The sequence below is a fragment of the Cydia pomonella genome, chromosome 20 (genome assembly GCF_033807575.1).
Source record: "Cydia pomonella isolate Wapato2018A chromosome 20, ilCydPomo1, whole genome shotgun sequence".
Classification (NCBI taxonomy): domain Eukaryota; kingdom Metazoa; phylum Arthropoda; class Insecta; order Lepidoptera; family Tortricidae; genus Cydia; species Cydia pomonella.
In genome coordinates, this window is record NC_084722.1 from 15,851,541 (window position 1) to 15,873,708 (window position 22,168).

The 22,168-nt window shown below is 34.3% G+C and overlaps 1 protein-coding gene and 1 long non-coding RNA gene across 6 annotated transcripts in view; one reads left to right on the forward strand and one right to left on the reverse strand.

Moving 5' to 3' along the window:
* The window catches only part of LOC133528862 (uncharacterized), a 455,073-nt gene that overhangs the window by 372,302 nt on the left and 60,603 nt on the right, over positions 1-22,168 (reverse strand). The gene's annotated exons all lie outside the window — the stretch shown is intronic.
* LOC133528835 (homeobox protein cut) overlaps positions 1-22,168 on the forward strand; it is a 200,226-nt gene that overhangs the window by 69,649 nt on the left and 108,409 nt on the right. The window contains exon 1 of one of the 5 annotated variants that reach the window (XM_061866319.1): positions 5,155-5,524. The exons of the other annotated variants lie outside the window; for them this stretch is intronic. Coding sequence (XP_061722303.1) covers positions 5,456-5,524 — 69 coding nt within the window. The 5' untranslated portion in view covers positions 5,155-5,455. Of the gene's footprint in view, positions 1-5,154; positions 5,525-22,168 lie in introns of those variants that run through there. 5 annotated transcript variants of the gene reach the window in all.

A 22,168-nucleotide genomic window follows, 5' to 3' on the forward strand; every position in this document is an offset into this window, starting at 1 on the left:
AAAATTCTGAATAAAGCGACCTTTTTTTTTATATTAAATACTGATCGGCGATTGGCTCTAGTCACACCTGATGGAAAGTGAAGACAGGGCCTAAGATGGAGCTCACCGGTTCAGTAGTAGCCTATTCACTCTTGCTTTAAAGAGACCGAGGTCATATTTATCAGGGAATACAGAGGGCGGGAGCGCATTCCATTCTTTAGCCGTCCGACTTTACAGTATTGTTGTTGAGGTGCGTATGAAGGTATATGGGTAAATTATTTTATATTTGGTAATAAAATATATCGTATAGATAGTAAGTATCCTCGTAAGGCTCAAAGTCCTGACCTATAGGACATATACAGTTCGATGAAATTTAAATCATATTCAATTGGAACAGAGTTGCATCTGTTTTGTTTCGTTCAATTTTCAATCAAAATAAATTCAACTGTATTCCCTGCACTATAGGTTGAAATATTAGCGGCAAATTTTAGATTTTACTGTTTTATGGCTAGGCCATTTTTAGGAGGGTATAGGATAAGCCCGTTAAAACTCTTTAAGTAACTTTGTAGTTTCTTTAAAAAACTTTAAAATATACGTTGCATAATCGCAAAAATAAAACAGTAATGAAAATAAGTAATTATATTATAAATTATAACAAAAAAACATTAGAAGTAAGGTAGACATACTTCATTATTAATATTTCACGCATAAAAATACACGGAATTGAAGTAATTTCTAAATTCTACACAAATTCGTCCGTCAAAAAGTATCGTATCTGTTATCGTCGAACCAAGACGTTCCACATTTAACCGTTAACGGAAACACGCACTAATATTAGAGACCCCGCGCAAGAAATTTTATGTGTTATTTTTTTCTTGTTTTGAAATATGTGCGCCTTTAGCTTATTTATGGGCTCCATATAGGTTATATAGAAGCTGTATAGAGGTTATATTTCGTAGTAATGAGGTTTCGTTCGCAATTTAAATGTGGATTGAGACGGGGTGCATCGCTTTTAAGCTTTTAAAGGCGATTAGGGCACTTTTCGATTGTAAATGACGTAGAAATAATTTTAATGCCTTTTTGTTTTTACGTTAACACCAAAATACGGTATTTAATGTGATTTCCGACGAGCTTTATGATATGATTATGAGGAGTGATATATAAATTTATTTTCGTAATGTAAATAAGTTTTCTATATCTAGAATATATCTTTGAATTAAATTCAAATACTATTTTATTGATTTTGATAGAAAAGGAATCACTTACAACCTAACATATTCTAAAATTATAATAAGTATAAAATTATAATTCTTTGATTTAGGACATAAATTAGTAAATGACTACCATTTTTATGCAGTTATGCACTCTATCCAACTTTATTTAATAATTCTACTAGATTACTAATCTCAATAAGCGTTTCAATATCACGTTTAAAATTTCCCTTATTATTTTTTATTAATTTCTCCTGCACCAACATACACAAATTTCTCTGTTTGATGCAATGGTTGACTGGTAGAGAATACCTTTTGGCATTAAGTTCACCATTTGTATATTTTTCTTTATTCGTACAATAAAGTTTAAATAAATAAATAAACTTAGTTTAAACTTAAAGTTTGTATGTCTACTTAATATCGAAGCAATGCACATTTAGAAACTAATTAGAAAAAAATGCTTTAAAATCGTGAACATACGCTCATCATATATTCGAAGCGCGTTACTCACACATGTCCTTCGCGGTTGATAAAACATCAAAGTAATTTGGACAAAAATACGCTGTCCCGATCTAGATAGTCGCGTAACAGTCATATCAATGACTATTATACAGGAAACGTTAGTTAGCGATTTCCGTCGCGAAATAAACAATTAATACGAATTAACACCTCTACAGGAAGTTTTAATTAAATGATTAAAGTATGAATATTATTGTTAAAAGTCATATATGACATTTGTTTAATGTGTCGATAAAAATAACAGTAAGTACTAAAAAAACTTTGTCTAGTTTATTATCTTCGTAAATAAGCTAAACCGTAATGACCATATGCAATAAAATATATGACTAAAAAAATACGTTTTTTTTTTGTTTTATATGCACCGCCTACAATCTTTTCTGCTTTGCCCTGAGGTCGACTGGTAGAGAATTAAAATTAAATTAAAAAATTTAGTTAAAAATATTTATTTTCGTAAAATATACAGGTGTTTATAAAGTAGGGGATAGTGCGACCCGGTAAGCAAAATTTGCCCGTATTGGGCAACACCGCTCTTCCTTAATTTACAGATTGTCACATGATGAATGCCTCATTACACTAAGTTTGACGTTTATACATTAAGTTTTTTTTTTCTATTATTAACACATTGATACAAATTCAATATTTCTAAGTTAAAATTATAAGTTACCGTTCCACAGAATGAAAATACAATACATATACCTACGTAGTTATCTGATTTAAAAATCAGTACTTATACAGCTTCGTGAATCCTATAAAAGCGTCAAAAATAACGCAATCAGTAATTAATAAAAACTCATACGGACGTTGTTTTATTATAATTCGGTAATCAAAAGCACAATTATCATGAAGCGGTATAAACATTAAGCTTATTATAAAAACATCGTATGTCCATTAGAAGAAAAGGGCAGATACGACATTTAAATGCTAAGGGGAACATACTAAGTAACTTTATAAAAAGCTTATCTTCCTATAAATGTAATGGCACATACGCCGTTTCGATATTTAAGTATTTCGTTCACACGATAACCGAATCGTTGACTTTTAAAAAATTTGGACAATGAATACATATCTTTGGAATATAATGTAATTGTTAATGCGGGCTCGGATTTAAGCTGATTTGGACTTTACTGTTAACGTTTCAAAGTTGAAAGTTAATCGTATTAAAGCTGATACGAATTGGATTAATAATTTTGAATTTGGAAATCACACGTTTAGGTAGTTAATGAATTTTAATTATGTGTATTTAGTGAAAGGCGAGAAAAGTATAATTTCATATTTTTTGGTACTATGGATAAACATGAAATAATTTAATAACATTATATGAGTAGGTACTCATTCAAATAATTTTAAAATGTCACTTGATAGGTACGATCACTTATAATTAATAGATGAGACAATCAATATTTTACGACACATACTTTACTAAATCAATTTAAAACGAATACTTTGTGAAGACAGACTCACTGTAAATAATTTAAAAGTATATATATTGATAAATTGAGTGACATTAAAGAACAGAAAAAACGAATAAAAGTACCTATATAATACCATTTTTTTAAATTAATGGCCTATGTAGTTTTCTAAATTGATTGACTAATCCACGTAATGCTATGAGATAACATCAGAAATGGCAGCCAAGATTGTATCACCTCACTCGCTCCACCAAAACTCAAGTTTTAACAATAATCCCAAATTTTAATTGCCTTCAGCTGCATTCTATCAAAACGGGACCGTCCGTTGAACCCGTCACGGTACACTTAGCCGCGTATTTAATTAATATAAATAAATTACGAATAAAGCATTTTTATAACAACTCATTATCAGATTTGAAATCTAGCGGTCGAAACTATATCGCCTGGACTAACTCGCGCTGCGATCAAAAATGCACTTTATTCCCTATCATTTAAGGTTCAATTTTCTTTATATTTTCTAAGACATGGTGACCAAATCGCTTCAAAGTTAGTCCGGTGAATTCGGTGTTTTATCTACCGTATCCATTATTTTCGAGCGATATTTTCCACGGTCCAAGTATCGCGTTTTCGGTGATAGGGACCTGGTAATTGTAGATGTGTAATCAATTAACCAGCGTCCGGTTTGTGGGTAATTATAAGTTTATATGTGAAATTATGATTTGGAAACGTAGATTAGTTAAGATTTTGCACCATCGCGAGGAAAGAAAATAGGAATAGGTATAGAATACATGTCATAAAAGAAAAAAAAATCCTTCATCAAGAAGTGAAACTCTGGGTTCATCTAGGCTATAATACTATAACTTGGCAATAAATAAAGTATATCAACGTCATTTTATACGTCATATTTTCATAGGAATGAATTTTATTTCAGACGAACCTGAACGAATAAATAAAGTTAGTATTTGTCCAAAAAAAGCTAGTAAAAGATCGACTCTCCTTTAAAGATAAATGATAAGTTACATTTTCTATCCCACCGCCGGGTAAAGTCCTGTCTACACTTTCTAATTTCCATACTGACATCTACCAGTACAGCTGCCACAATATGTCCCAAGACGCAATAGAAAGCACATTAAGACCCAATCACCCATGAAACATAAATCTGACATCCGACCCTGTTCTCACCGACCAGTCACCTAATTTATGCAAAAATACCATCAATCCATCGGAACGCACCCCTAAATAGCCCAATAAATTAAAAAGAAAAAATGGAACGCATTTAAAATAAACCAGTTTGCGCGATCCGATATTCGAACTTCGAACCCTTCAATTGTTCTATGATTTATTCCCGAATCTGCATATGGTAATGGTGACGTTATAAATATGTTTTTTTAATAATTATTAACATTATTTCGTACCGGTTCGGTACTTAATATGCGAATAATAATTAGTTTCCTTATTTCTTGAGGGCATTCTCACGGCAAGGGTTGATTGATCGGACTGTATCGTAATTAAATATTCCACTTTCGAATATTTAAGGAATTCTGCTACCAAATTCTACCAAAAACTTACGCTACCTACCGTATGAATTTCGTACTAACTTATGAATATCCCATAATACTTTAATACCTTCGTATTTAATAATAATCTTTAGAATCCTTTATGAATCTTACAAAGCATAATTTATCATACATACTTTGCAGCACAAACGCAACAATAACAAACTGCGACATTAATGCATGCACATGTTTCTAAACAGATCTTAAAAAATCTATTTCTGAACTCAAATCAATACGCCGTTGACATCTGCCCTGCAACCCTAATCCTATCTTAAAGAAAACCAAAAGTTAAAACTTTAAAACGCCTAAGCTCTCCCTAACTTTAACTTCTGTTATGCACCTTATAACTGAAAGCATGAGGTTGATTTTGCATTGTGAGGAAAAGACGTTTATCCCCATTTTTAAACCAACGCTCTTCAATCGAATCCTTTAAATTCGGAACACAATGGCGCATCGCATTTACGTAACCTGTTTCACGAATTGATAGCCGATTTTAAATATCGACTATTCTCAGATGCATATTTGCATACGCTTTCTTGGGATGCAAATGAGTGGGATAGAGGATATGGGAACTGTGCGTAGAATCACACTGTATGGTAATGAAGAGATAAGGAGGCGAGATGTTGGTTATCTGTGCCGGTTAGTTGGACGCGCGCTTTTGACGAGTCAACGTCACGCGCGCGAATTAAAAAAAAGGTGCGTTCGAATTTGGAACGCCGCTCCAACAATTTTATTGAAACTAAGACTTAGGTTAGTGATTTAGTGACTATTTGCAGTTTTAATGGACGTTTTCGTAACGAAATTAGTGTTTTGCGCTGATATTATGAAAATCAGGAATTATTACATAGAGGTGAGTTTGTATTATGCCGTTTCGTAGCGACGCTACAAAGTGCTACGGTGCTACGTGTTTGTATAGTATTTTTGTGTGTTTTTTACCTGATTTAAAAAAAAAGTTTGTTTTTACAAAAAAAAATATTTTTACAACAAAAAAAAATTACAAAAACTTTTTATCGGAACGGAACACGTTAAAGCTCTCGTCGCGCTGTCAGCCGCTCCCCACATCCTAATTACGATACCAAATTAACAGCTTCTGCGACCCGATGTGAATCATCTTTGTATAGAGTTTAAACTTATACACTTTTTATACAATGTTATGGGATCATTGGCTTGGCTAAACAAAGTTAAGTGGATAAATAAAGTGAAATTAATAGCACGGAAAAACTTACGCCTCCGCGAACGTCAGAAGCATTTTATAAAATTTGAAAGTGCGCCATTAAATCTAATCATTTCAAGTATTATAACTTTATAATGAATAAAAATATTTCAATAAATATAAATATTTTTATATTAAGAATGACGCAAAATAGTTTTTGCATATATTAAACGAACTACCAGAAAATAAGTACAAAAAAAAAACAACTTAAAACAACACGATACCAAAAAAGAATCATAAAGGCACCTATCTCTCATCATATAAGATTTTTAAAAAGGTTTCATTTACATATTTGTATTACCTGCTTTTTTTAACACTAGTTAAACCAAAACCATCTATTTCAAACATACAATAAAAATAGTTGCAGTCAAAAACACAGAAAATAATGTAAAAAATACGACCATAAATAAATAAACAATTAAATAAACCATTAATAAATAGTTGAATCGCTAACATTTGCATCTGTGACCAATTCCAAAAAATACACCGTCAAGGGAAAACGAAAACCCGTCGCTCCCCACATCCCCACTAATTACCCTCCCGAATTAACAACTTCTTTGACCCGATGCGGGCGCGATTCTTCACCAACTTTTAACGATACATGTTTGCTGTATTCATTACCTTCGGAGACATTTACAAATGGGAATTAGGGAAAAGCCTTTTGAAACTGTTGTGTCGAAAATGTACATTGACAAAATTTTAAAGAAAAAGGATAATTAAGTTACCAAATTTTTACATGAAATTAACCCGTTTTTTGCTGAAACACACGTAAAACGAAAAAAAAAAAAACGATTGTGAACTAAAAATTTATTCGTGCTCTATTTTCAAAAATAACACTGGCCATTTACGCTAAAGACACGTTCCAATAAAAAAATTACACAATTACTACCGGGTTACACCATAACTTGAATCAAGTTCGATTTTCAAAAATAACGCTGTCCATTTTCGCTAAAAACAAGTTCCATTTTAAAAAAATACAATCACTTATAGTATGTGAAATTGAATCAAATTCGATTTTCAAAAATAATATTGGCTATTTGCGTTAAAGACGCGTTCCAAAATAAAACTCACAATTAAAACCGGCCAGTGACTACACATTAAAATTGATCAACATAACGTCGTTATCGTACCCTTCTCAGCGGTCACGCCCGCTTTTTACATCAATGTTTTTCTATAGACCCCCCTCCACAAGTATACGGATAAGTGAATGATGGGGGGTATCAAAACATCCCTTATCAGACCCCAAGTTTTTGGAAGGTTGAGCCGATACATGACTGAGGCATTTTGCGTGACGGTTTAAGGGTGCCTATTGAGGCATTGTTTTCGGTTTTTTGTTTACTTTTTAAGGCGTTATTAATATTCATTGCTGGGTAATTTTATGCAACGGATACTTTTTAATTACATGATATGACATGTCATGGAATAACGAGCAAATATGTTTATAACAATTTAGTAAATTTAATTCAATGCGCGTTTTGATTTTTCTATCATATTTTCTTTTTTTATTATTGGGAGAAAGCAAGCACTTATTTGACAAATACTGTAAAAATTAAACGCAAACCTAAGATTGTTAACCGTCAAAGTATTAGGAACAGATTCTGCCTAAGGATATAAAACAACTGTCAATTAGCCCATATGACCTAATTTGATATTAAGAAAATTATACATTCTATATTTCGAATATGATAAACGATTATAGATCCGGTACATTGAACTCCTCTTTAGCCCAATCCAAACATTAAATACCTAATTAAAACACAAAAACAATTCTATTTAATTCAGAACTCGAAACTTTTTTCGCTCATATTAATTCCCTCATATTGACGCACCCTCCCACAGGGCGTTAAAGGGTAAGGGGGGCAAGGGGAGATAACGGGAGACATAAAACGTAGATCGCTAATTCATCATAAGTTAAAGGGGTTTTTATGTACGGACTTGGGAAATACACGACATGAAACGCACTAAGAGCGCATGCGGACAGACGCTTATAAGACGTTTTTCGTTTGAGATAACCGGACTTAGCTGAGGCGTTTTAAAACGACTTATCTCGTATGTATTTTGGGTTTGATATGACATTTTGTAATTTCTAAAAATGCTCACAAAGGCTAAAGGAGATATTAGAATGTGATATTAATTAGCGTTGATCGCGTTTGCTGTAAAAGCTTTAGTATAAGGTATCGGATCCGGTAAAATCTGGTTAGAATCCCTTTGAAGTTTTTTTCCGGTTTTTTGGGGCTACTTTAAGTGAACTTAAGTCGAGATATAGGCGATTGAAGTATATTTCCCCATTTTTTCCTAATACTTTTTCGAATTGGATGTTTCTGAGATTACACCATTATATACATACCTACAAAATTAATAAAATTTTAGACTAATCGGTTCCACCCACGTATTTTGTTGTAGGTATTACATATTAATAATTACTCTTCAATCTTCTTGGAAAATATATAAAAAATTGAAAGTAAGAATAATTTTTAATCATATTTAACACACGAGAATGCTATTATCTAACAAGTTGTCAAATCCCGTGAGTGATATTGATATATATTAAGTAAGCCTCATCCACACTTTTCATACTCTCCTATGGGACGTATGTGTATGTATGTATGTCCCCCTACGGCTCCCTAAGACGTAATTAACAAAGACAGCGAATTTAGGGCGTTTGGTCACGTGATTAAAAAGGGTAAAAACTTTACCCTTCGATCCCAAATTGGTTTAGACGGGTCGTGGCCTTTTACGTAAAAGTATTGTCCACAGTCTCTTAATTATTTGAAAAAGGAACGTTGTTAATTGAGTAATACTTAATTTAAACGGTTAAAAGACTAACTGGACATCTGGAATAAATGCGCCCTTAATTATACGTGAGTTACATTTAGATATTCAGGTTTTCTATTCACACGTTTTTTTCGTGAATCTTAGGCTAATTCTCAAACCAAAAATATGGATGGTTATTAGTACGCAATGGAAAGTTTCATTGATGTTTTTTTACGTGTGAAACTTTTTTAAAGTTGGTCTGTGAGGATTCACTCACAAAAACGAAAAGTGCCGAAAAGTCACGGCGCGCTATATCTCTAACATCTCGGATGCGATAACAATTTTTTACGTGGTTGTGTTGCTGCCGTTCCTCAATCCACCAACGGAGCGGCAGCTGACGATTACACATATTGCCCTTAAACTATTTACGAACCATTTTCCGCGAAGCTATTGGTCATGGTTTGTTCGTAGTATTCGTAGCTCGCGGTCGAAGCGTTATTTTTTAATTTGAATACATAAAGTCTTACAAGGAGTACAAAAACTCACAACCGACTAGCGTCGAATTTTCAACTAAATCGATTTTAAACTAATCCAATCGAAACTTTCCTAATACTTGAAAAACAATTGAAACATTAACTAGATCAATATAATGACATCAAAAGCTCAAACAGGGGATGCGATTAAAAGGGCCGACTTAATGAAATGGATTAAGGAGTTTCGATAAATACTTCGATTCCTAACTTTCGATAACTTGCGAAGATTGACTGACAGAACCATTTGGCTGTAAATTGGTAAATTATACACAGTTATAAGAACCTACATTGATAAATGTATATAATTAATATTGGAGTGGTTATAATTAACTGAGCACCACTTTATTAAATAATGCGGGAATTTTGAAATGACCTGTTTTACTACTTTTGCTTCTGGCTATATCATAATTCATATACTTACTTCATACTTCATATACTTTATTGCGTTCATGTTCATTTGTACATAGGATGGTATTAAAGCATTACATAGTCGGTACATGATGCCCTGTTAAGGCATGGCAATAATCTTAATACTAGTGGTGATATAATATATCAAAGCAAGCCAGATTGTGGATATAAGAGCGTACTGCGATATTAAAGGTCAGCAACGCACTTGCCAGTAATTGCTTACGATCTGGTTATTTGTCTGCTCATTTGCTTCCTATATCATAGAAAATACATTGTGATTTTTGAAGTCTGGAGTGTAATTTTATGTATGTGATATTATTACACTGTTGCTGCATTAATAGAATGACCGTAACATTCTTCAATGACTGAAACAACACTCAATCAAACTATAATAGCAAACCAATAAGACTAAGTAATCCCAATCAGATCCAGTGTTCTATTATCAAAACCATTTTACGGACATCTCATCTCTTATAAAACTCTTATACGACCAGTCCTTTATAAAATGGCCGTGTAAGCGCTCATTTTATAAACTAACCAGAACACATTGACCGTGCGCTGTACTATTGTCAATACTTTTTGACAGACTATCGAAGAACCTTATTGTAACGAAATAAGGTATATTATTGGTAACTCACTATTGATGTTAGTATGAGTAGTACTCATATTGAAAGTTCATTTTAAACTGGCATTTTCCCATTCGATACCAATTACTGTTGGCTAAATGAGGTGAGAACCGATGACATGATCTTTTTGCTAATTTAATAAAGGCTGTAAATGAACAGGTGTTTTGAAAGACATACGTCGTATAGATTTAAGTGAGCCCTTTGATCTAAGTGTAGTAAGGTGGCTAATTAGTCTTTTTTGTAGAGAACAAAGGATTATTCGGTTTGTTTCGAATTAAATTAAATGTCTTTTCCACATGCTATTTAAATATCACACAAGCATTCAATTTATTAGTTACGAATGCACACCTATCCATAACTTAAACTTGAATTATCATCAGTTTTCACTTTTTAGTATATCAAGCTCTTATCATGCCAATAATAATCTTAAAATCTGAAAGAATCGTATACAGCGAAGATACTATCACGTGAAAACCTCGAAAATATTGACTCAAGATACTAAACTGATAAATTATGCTCCTCGAGACTGAAAACACAAGTATAGATAATAACCAATTAACAGTAATTATAAATTAACAGGACGAACTAAAAGTCGGAGCAAATATTTCCAAAGCGGGGGACAAGTTGGGAACTTCGTAAAAGTCCGTAAAACTTCGGGCGAACTTCGGCAAAACTCGATGAGCTACAAATAGGCATCGGAATTAAGTTCGGTTTACAGTTCGCCTTTTAATTATTTCGCCAGGTATCGCCCCTGCTCTTCTGATTTTCGAAATTCGAATTTCGAACGTAATTACGTTATCGGGTTGCTATTAAATGGTAATGTAGGTATTTGGTAAGCGGAAACGCTATTGCTTTTTATGATCTTTGAAAAAAATAACGTGTGCGAAGAATACTAGGTCAATACATCGAGAGCCATTTCTTGTATAACGATTGGCGCTCTGAAACATGATTGGAAACATATTTTACGAAATAGACGTATTAATTAAATTTAATTAGCATGAAATTGCCATTATTATTTTGACACTTACATAGGCTCCTTCGGCCTTTATCTTTACAAGAATTTAGCAATAACAAAAATCTTTACATTTCTATTTATATTTAACAAGTTTAATAATAAAATCACAAAACAACATTTCAGTCTAAAAAGATCCACATGGAAAAACAAAACGCAACGAAAACGAAACTAAATAACCACTCATCGAAACTCGATCACTTCTCAACGTTCGAAATTCGAACAACAAAGATGGCATCGTTCCAAAATGTCTGACCGCGTATTTCCATTTAATGCACAAGCACACGTGTCATTCGCCCTAACCATTAACCATAAGATCTTGAACTTGACATCTATTAAAAAAGCTAGGCAAACAGAGTTAGCGCTTAGACTGGTCCTTCTAAACTTCTCACTCAAAATAGGTATACGATTAGAATGACAGCTGACAGCGAATGAATGAAACGTCCATTCACTCGCGAATGAACGGAGTCATACGTTCAATCAGTCGCGGTGCGCATCATTTGACGCATCTGCCCCGATGGCTATCGGATAGGAGTCATATGTCAGTGTAGTTCTAATTATAAGATTGCAATTACAAAAAGAACATTAGGGATGGTACACACTGTTTAAAAATAACGCTAAGGTTGTCACAGATTAAATACAACCATTTTTGTATTTATTTTCAACCCAATCTAACTTTTTTAGGCATTTCTACGCTTAAATTTGTAAACTGTAAATATTAAATTAACGGGAAATACAATATCTTTAGGTATATGTCACTTTTTGTAGTTTTTATCAACTATTAATATCAAACTAAACTAATAATAACACGTAGCCGGAAATCTGTAGCTATTTATTAATTACACTTAGCATTTCCTCAGCAACTAGGTCGCAACTTAAAGTTTTGTTAACAGAAGCTACTTTGTAATAGCTTTACAGTCTTCACACATTTATGTAGCGACGTCGGGAATGAGATTACTCAGCACTTAAGGAATATTGGCAACTACCGATGCTTTTATCTCTGAAGCTATACGTTTATATGACTTGTGATACCTTTATACAGCTATTATCTATGTTTAAGAGGGGTTCAGCCAGAATAGTGGCTCTTTTGATGTACAATAGGGAATTGAACTAGCAAGTCAAATCACTTACTCTTTATGAAATGTCAAGACAATTCGTCACTCTGAAGCGTGTAACTATGACTTTGCGCGTAATGTTATAAGTCTGACTGTCGTTGTCATACTGCCTTCTACTGGTTTATTTAACAAATAAAAATACTTGTCTATCGTATTTTACTTATTTTGTTCCAGTTCGATTGTGTCCGATATTTGTATTTTTGCGTACGTATTTTTATAATTTTAATTCTTAATTTACTAAACAAACACACTATACTTATTACAATAGTTAAAGAAGAATGACAGTGATAAGACATTTGAAAAGGTGTTGTCCTGACATTTAGACTCGAATGGTACTAGCCTCAATTTACACCTTTCGTTCCAATTGACAGACAGGTAATACGACATAATGTTATATTCAGTGTTGGCCGAAACGTTAATGCAATTGACAATTAACCATTACAAATTGAACCGTAAACTGTAACGGACGGTTACAGTTTACGGTTCAATTTGTAATGATCAATGGTTAATGGATATTGTTCAATTGCAATTAACGTTCGGCCAACACTAGTTATATTAAACAGCGTATTATTGATATATTTTTGCTCTTTGATATCTAATCTAGATAATTAATTTTCATTTAAGCTGGTATGAGTTGAATTACACGTTAATAATAAATTATACTAACATTTACTTGTTAAAGTACTACTTTTAACGGTATTCTTTTATTATTTTTGGTGAGACAACAGTAATGAAACCAAATATTTAAACAACTGTTATATGACTAATATGTAAGCATCTCAATGGTGAACCACAAATGTTGGTTTGTTTTAACAATTTACTAATGTCTTTCTTCTAATTTATGACCATGGGAAACTAGAATAAAGGTGTGAAGATATAATCGCGATTTGATCTGATATCAACATAAAAGTACATATACTAACTTCCGCCCATGACTTCACCTGCGTAGGAATTCTTACAGAAATGCCCCATTTAACCCCCCTAAGGATTGAATTAAAAAAAACCCGGTGCTTAATGGAAATCTAAAACATATGAAAATTACATGTTTCAAATTTCATTGTTCTGTTTTCAACAATTTAGCGTGTACGTTGATTGTTACCCTTACACATATGCAAGTTGCCGAGAGTTACCAAAAATTTAGAAAAATTCTCTGTAATTTCAGGAAAATTTTACAGGAAACAACGGAAACTTTCATTTTGGAAGTATAAAATTTCGATTTTCATACAAAAATTAGTGAAGTTTCCCAATTGATCCATGTGGGAATTTCGCAATTTTGGAAACTTTAGTAGTTTAGTACCTATTAAGCAACGGAACTAATGTACAGATTGAAAAGGATGTTCGTGCGATTTTAGTCGAATAACGGTCATATAAAAACGCAACTCGGACAGTTCGTTCTAAAGTCAAAATTTGCATTTCCTTTTAGTTAACTTTACCTATGATTACGAGTTAAGCTTCGTTTAGACAATATTTAACCGGCACATTAAGATGACTATCAGTTCACAGCCATTGTTTTAAGTTACAGTTAGATGTCAGGTGGAACTAGAATAAGGTGTAAAGTAATTTGAGTCGTGAGTAATGCTCAATTTATTTAGCAAAGGCCGGTATTTTGGGACACCCTATAATTGCTGGCGCCTAAGATAGCCCATTGTTATTATTATTATTTTCTTATTGTCAATATCAACGTACTGTTTTGTCTGTGGTACAGTCACAGACTAATTGTTGAACGAACCAACGATCGAATGACATACAAATATTGTATTAATATTTGTATGTCATTCTATCGATATATAAGACAATCTGAACTGATTCTGAAATTCTGAATTATCCAAATACGTTTTATTAATTTAAAACCCGAAAACACAACAAGTCAGTCACTAAAGCAAACGTTACACCGTTAAACTCGCGTCAAACATTCGAACGCGATCGAACAAAGCGTTGTGATTCCAAATTCGAATTTGAATTCCGAAAGTTCGTAACGAGCTCAAGTTCGATCGGCGCTAGTGTCTGAACTTTGACTGGGGGTCGCTCCAAAATATAAACAAAATAACTTACAATACCGTGTTAGTGAAATCTAAACCGTATGAAACTTTTATAGAGTCGAAATTGCTAGGTAATTGTAGTTTTAGTTTGGATCTTTTGGTCTCAAGTTAGATTCTGTAGAACAACAAGACAGATAGTACCTATACTTTTTTGATACGGTTTTATCAACTACCTTCCAAAATTAAATAAATTCGCAATACTGAAAATAATAACTATATCGCTAATAGTGCAACTTACTAATTACTTCTAAGTAACTAACAGGCCAATTCGAACGTACACTGATATGACAATGACATTTGACTGATGTCATTCAGCTATTGTGCATTTCGCTCGTACAAGTCCGTACATGTATTGGCGCGGGCGAGACACACGATAACTAAATAACATTATTCAAATATCATTCTGATGTCAATTTACTTTCGAATTTGCCTGTAAACGAAAATAAGCATTCCCCTCTATGTCACCCATAGACAAGTTTCACAATCGAACTAAGTGCTAGCTTAATCATATTTGGTTGAACACCCTTTTAATATTACAAAATGGACAAAGAAGATTACACTTTAGAGTTACATACAATTTTATAAATTAATCTAATTAGGCAGGCAATCATTCATAAAAGTATTAAAAACACTTTATAAGTAGCAAAGTTTTATCTATCTTACACTTAGTAGGTTAAAAGTAAGTTCAAAAGCAACGTCATCAAAATAATCACAAGTTTTCGAACGCACCCTCACAGAGGTAATCCGTTGTTAATATCCTGTAACTCTCTGTTAAGCACTGCAGGTGCCAACGCTTTTATTGGCTCCCAGTTCCTAACTCAATATTTGCTTATTAATGCACTACGACATATGGGGCCCGATTTACCAACTTTCCCTGCCTTTTCCTGTCCCCTCCACACTTTATAGTGCCAACTTTGCGAAAACTAATTCGAACCCAAGTTTCCGAACGCGTCACTTAACATGCAAATAACTAGGCCACATCGAAAACCGTTATTTAAAAGGATTCGTTCGAAACCAATTTCCAAAATGGAACGTCACTACAGTCAAACCGCACGCGAGAATTAACGAAAACACACGAATATTCAAATGTAGAACGCCCGAATCACCAATCGGATTATCGCTCTACATGTATAAAAGACGAAAATTCGCGCGAGTTCTTACCCTTACCCCTTCCCACCCCAAAGGGGGGAGCTAATGGCAACAGCACTTGGATTCATTAGTAAATTAGAAACCGGATGAGTCCAAAGTTAGGAAAATTCAATATCTAATAATGATTAGGTACCCCTGATACCTGTCTATCGGCAATAGGCAACTTTCACAATTCTCCGTCCTATTTGAATTTGTCAATCCGAGTTTGAGTTCGTTCTGAATTATACTGAATTGAATTATTTAGTTTTCGATTGGATTCTGTTTGGATTCTGTGCGGGTTTTGTTTGCGATCTACCTGTGGTTTGACGAATTTACGCTTCGCGAGACTTTTGTATGTTCCCCATAACGTTTCAAATTTAGAACGGGGCGTTCCATTTTTGAATTGCGCGCCATTTCGTTGACATAGTTCATCCGTCAAGACTATCGCGTTCGATTTTTCAAATATTTTGAGAGATTAACTTTTTTCTGGCTGTCGAAACGCGTTTCCTTCGCCTACGGAACAGGCTTCGTAAATAAAACTCTTGGAAGGTAATTCGAGCCAGCAGCAAATTAAAACTGACATTGAGAGATTAAGAGAGCACCTTGAGTCCGTATTGACTGGAGAGCAAACATTATTTTTAACGTGTAAATTTGAATTTGGAGTCTAATGAAAAAACTTAGGTTATTAAATTAAAACATCATTCGATCTCAAGAAAAAATGAATGATATTTCACCCACTGTCTTTTGTATATATTACTTTGGAAAAAGCTCTTCACTTTCATTTGGAACGTCTTTTTTTATTTTATTTTTCTGTGAACCTATGGCGTTTTATTCATAAACACTTGTCCAGTCTAATCGCTTATAATTATCAGTTATTCTGAGTGATTTTAGCAGCAGTTAAGCCTAATGATTTACTTTACTTAAAAAGTATTATGCAATTTGTAATAAGCATTTGGCAAAAATTTCATATTTGGTACGAGCTTTTATCGCTGACTGTACTTTTCTTTCCACATGCAACATACAATTAGGTTGCGTTGTTTTATCACAGAGTTCATATGGCCACCTCCTGCCTCCATCATCAGATCAGCGCAATGGTATCATAATATTGCATTGTCACAAATTTTCACCTCAATCGGAAATCTAAATGGTTCAGGCTCACAAGATTTGACTCACCCAAACATACATACATACTAACAGGGCACGTTAAATAAAAGGTTGTAAAAAATTTAAAGATACTTAAGTAGATAAATGCACGTGATAAGTAGGTAAGTATTGATCATGTTTAAGCAGATTACATTTTTCGGCGTACGAGACAATGGTCAGACGAGGGTGGAGGGAAGGATACAGATGTGTGGAGGGTGGAAGGTGACAATTTAAATACCTACGTTACATCGGATAATTATGGCGGGACTTATTATGATACATTTTTGTGTCACCATTACAGTTTAGAGTTTACTAACCACAGTTTTGACGACCGGTCTGGCCTAGTGGGTAGTGACCCTGCCTATGAAGCTGATAGTCCCGGGTTCAAATCCAGGTAAGAGCATATATGTGTGTGATGAGCGCGGATATTTGTTTCTTAGTCATGGGTGTTTTCTATGTATTTAAGTATTTATAATTAAGTATATATTATATAAATCGTTGTCTAGATACCTACAACACAAGCCTTATTGAGCTACTGTGGGACTTAGTCAATTTGTGTATAATATTTATTATTACATTTTTATTTATTTTTAGAGTTCGACGTACGTGTTTTAAAAAGTCTTGCCAGAGCTCAACGAGGGGGGTGGGGGACCCTAAGGTCGGCAACGCGCATGTAACTCCTCTGGAGTTGCAGGTGTACATAGGCTACGGAGACTGCTTACCATCAGGCAGGCCGTATGCTTGTTTGCCATCGACATAGTATAAAAAAAAAGTCTTTGCGAAGTTATTTTTATGAATAAGTAGGTAAGTTTTGTTACCTAACGCTTTCAAAAATATTCATTACACATTTAGTAGAATAACAAAAATAATAGAAAATAGTAGGTCTCATACTCAAACGTAGATCTTTTGAGTGCAAATAAAAAGATCCTTTATCAAAATCTTTGATTAGCAGGCCAATTCAAACATGCACCTGACATGAAATCGACTCAGTCTTAAGTTGGAATCTAAAATTTGATTCCGCTCTGACTTCTCCGTACATGTATTTATGCGAGCGAAACGCCCGCGCGAATGACAGTTAACTGATATGATTCCAATATGATTCAAATATCATTTTGATGTCAGGTGCACCTTCGAATTGGCCTGTAGGTTTGTCATCTCAACTCCTTATTTACTCCGATAGAATTAAAATAAAGTAACGTCTCCCCACGTGACGGCCACATGTAAAAACCCCAGCAAACCCCCAAAAAAACTCCTTTAAATTTTCCAAATCTCGACCCTTCGGTCATATTTATTTTATTTGGGAGGGAATTAATCCTTTTTCATTAATTAGTGCGGGTTCGGGGCTCCTTGAGGGGTCACTGCTTTTGACAGGGATTTTATAAAATCATTGGGAATGTGCTGTTTTGTGCTGTAACATATGGTCAGCCATTCCTCAGATGACGAGGCGATTGCTAAACAAAAGGTGTTTTTTTCTAGCTTTCAGTCCCTGCAAAAAAGGTTGGTTTTTCGGTTAGTTTTTGACAGAATCTTTACTAAAATTTCTAACCAGTAGCAAACAAGCATGTTTACCTTCAGTTAAGTGGGTTTAGTAGTTGTTGATAATATATGTTTAATAATGAATAATAAATAAATATTATAGGACATTATTACACAAATTGACCAAGTCCCACAGTAAGCTCAATAAGGCTTGTGTCGAGGGTACTTAGACAACGATATATATAATATATAAATACTTAAATACATAGAAAACACCCATGACTCAGGAACAAATATCCATGCTCATCACACGAATAAATGCCCACTACCAGGATTTGAACCCGGGACCATCAGCTTCGTAGGCAGGGTCACTTACCCACTAGGCCAAACCGGTCGTCATGGTCAATCAATCCTATATAGGTCACACATTGGCCCTCCACACAGTGTACAGTCGCCATAAGATATATCGGAGCGGCTAAGGTATTCACAAATATCTAATCAGTCTCTATTATCAAGTGCATGTTCAGATATTTTTGAGGACCTCGGCTGCTCCGATATATCTGATGACTGTACTTAAGAGATATGGTAATTTACCAACATAAAAAATTACCAATGACGTGTACTCTGAATGGGAGAAGATCGGGATGAGGGCGTTCTTGGGACGACCGACTGGTAGCCGTCCGGTGGGTCGGCCCAGGGGGCCTACCGCGAAAACCGAAATTCGCAAATTGCGGGGATCTTTCTCTTTTACTCTCACTAGGACCAAATTAGAGTGACAAAGAAAAATGCTCGCAATTGACGAACTTCGATTTTCGCGGTAGGCCCCCAGATATAGCTGGGATAGTGTGGCGGCGGATCAGCTTCGCGTCAGTAACTGGCAGGATCGGGACAGGTGGCGCGCTCTCGTTTCGGAGGCCAAGATACTTTTTGGATCACTGAGCCAAAATAGTTAGTTTACCAAAATAGTTAGTTTACCAAAATAGTTAGTTTACCAAAATAGTTAGTTTACCAAAATAGTTAGTTTACCAAAATAGTTAGTTTAACAAAATAGTTAGTTTACCAAAATAGTTAGTTTACCAAAATAGTTAGTTTGCCAAAATAGTTAGTTTACCAAAATATAGGTAGGAAATATAGGAGTTTGTTTTTGCCTTATGTGCACGAGCTGAGTCCTGTCGAAAGACCCATGGCTGGTTTTGAAATAGGGTGTGGCTTAAGGGCTTCACTATCGGTTCGAGAAAAAAAAGGATTATCTTATAGCATACCTACTGGTACAATACTAGCAAACGTAAAATATTTTGCGTAAAAAAAGATCACGTCAAAACAGCAAAGTTGTCATATCGCTCCCGTCAGGGAAATAAAGATGGAGCTGTACAGAAATTGGCATGTTTCCCGGCCTGTGTGTAATACAACGTGCCGTCTGTCTTGATTACTTCTTTACGTATTTTTAGTGGATGTCACTCATAATAATACAGATATTAGCGAAAATTTTGTGAAAACTTTGTCAATACGCTATAATAGTTTGCTTTACACCAACCCATCTTAAACTAGAGCTCAACGAGGGGTGGGAGGGGTTAGGGTCGGCAACGCGCATGTGACTCCTCTGGAGTTGCAGGCGTACATAGGCTACGGATACTGCTTACCATCAGGCGGGCCGTATGCTTGTTTGCCACCGACGTAGTATTAAAAAAAAAAGTAACTGTGCGTTTCTCCAGGAACTTTCTGCCTCGCACAGCTAAACTGTGGAATGAACTGTCGCCTGCGGTATTTCCGGACCGATACGCCTTTCAAACCTTTATGAAAAGAGCGTACTCCCATCTTAAAGGCCGGCAATGCTCTAACAACCCCTCTGGTGTTGCAGGTGTCCATGGGCGGCGGTAATCGCTTACCATCAAGTGATCCGTCTGCTCGTTTGCCTCCTCTATCATAAAAAAAACTCACCTTAGCAAATAAAGCGTAGATTATACTGGCGACGCAACTGGAAATCGCTCTAGTGTGATAGCCACCTAATAGATTAATTAAAAAGAATATTTGTCTCTAAATTAATCTTTTTCTTATCTCCGATACGTAATTACGAAGAAACTAATTTATTTAATTTAAGTACAATCGCTCTGATAAGACTATAACATAATAAAAGATAAGACCTTGAGTTTCTCGAACTAAATTTTCTATACCTACATTTTTGTTATCATTTCTTCTTCCTCGCGTTGTTCCGGCATTTTGCCACGGCTCATGAGAGCCTGGGGTCCGCTTGACAACTAATCTCAAGATTTGGCGTAGGCACTAGTTTTTACGAAAGCGACTGCCATCTGACCTTCCAACCCAGAGGGTAAACTAGGCCTTGTTGGGATTAGTCCGGTTTCCTCACGATGTTTTCCTTCACCGAAAAGCGACTGGTAAATATCAAATTATATTTCGTACATAAGTTCCGAAAAATTCATTGGTACGAGCCGGGGTTTGAACCCGCGACCTCCGGATTGCAAGTCGCACGCTCTTACCGCTAGGCCACCAGCGCTTCAATTTTTGTTATCTTTATTGATACATATTTTTTTATCTTAATTCTATACAATACCTTTTAATTTCAGTGATTTTGAACATTCGTGATACATTACAATGTACAAATATATTAAACCGCCATAATTTAGATACAGCTATGACAATCTTAAGAGATAATTAACATCAAAGCATAAACATGATAATTTGAAAAATCTTTACTTTATACCGTCTCTTATCTGTAAATGTAAACATTTATACCCATGAAATTATTTTTTCTTGCCCTCCACCTAAATAAAACTACCTACGTTGTTCAAATAGTTCACGTATTAAAGCGTTATAATGTAATATTATTTTACTGTAAAAAAACAAAAAGGTTAAATATATTATGAAAATTTTATTAGATATAATAAAAGAATCAACCATTTTCCGTGGGTAAGTCATCAAATTTTATAGAAAAATGTTTCTCATATAAGTGAAATGTAAATTTCTTTTTGAGAAAACAAAAAAGTTCTTTAACCCGAAGTCCGAATCGTAAAAACATAAAGCGCTAAAAAGTACAACGACCGAAAAATTAATGGTCGAAATTTATCTAATTATGAAAAATGTGGCGTATCAATTATTATGATACATCGTTCTGACTTATTTACACGTTTAGATTTTCATTTTTAATCGGGTATCTATACTAATTTTTTAATTTGACATTTTTTTATTTTAACTGCATGCTTTAAAAAATAAGTTTCTGAAAATATGTTTTGCAGATAATGCAGATAAATTTATGATACAGTCGTCATCGTATTATGATGACAAGAACGTTATAATTTGGAGCATGTGTTACATAACGTGAGTCTGTAATGTTGTCAACTAAGCGCAAATTTGACAAGACATACTGACAACGGATCAAAAACTTTATTCTTCAAAGTAAATTTCATTAAAAAATGACACAATCCGCTGTTGCGTTTTCGACTTACATGCTATGGTTTTAAAGATCAACTTTCAATAAGTATATTTTGAAGTATCATTCGTTTTCCAAACGCCGGTTTTCTTTTTCCGAAATCAAAATACGGCCAGTGTCAAGTTCCAAATTGAACATTGGAGTTCGAAAGAAAGGTTTCGAGCCGTATTCGATTAGGACACAATAGCGTTGTTTTGAACAATGAGCCTCAATCGGACCCTTCTTAATGCTGTCCTTTCATCGGGATTAATCAATCAATTGTTTTATTTAATAAATTCGGGATGTCCCGGGTTCGGGATTCAAATTGTTCGATTTATAGTTTTAAATGGTATCCGTTGACGTTCCAACTTGAATTCGAATTTGAATTCGAATTGAATTACGGACGGAGATTGAGATGTTTATTTTCTAATTTCAAATCCTGTTCTAGCAGTCTAGTGTTTTCGATTGCTTGTAAAATGTAATACACAATAATTACTTACGAAATCCAATCTGTTTTAAATAGCGTTGTTTACGAAAGCATATATTGCAACGGTAGCCACCGATTATTATTTTCGTGTCTAATTCTTGTTAGTGGTTACCAAAATCATCTGGAATAGTAATCG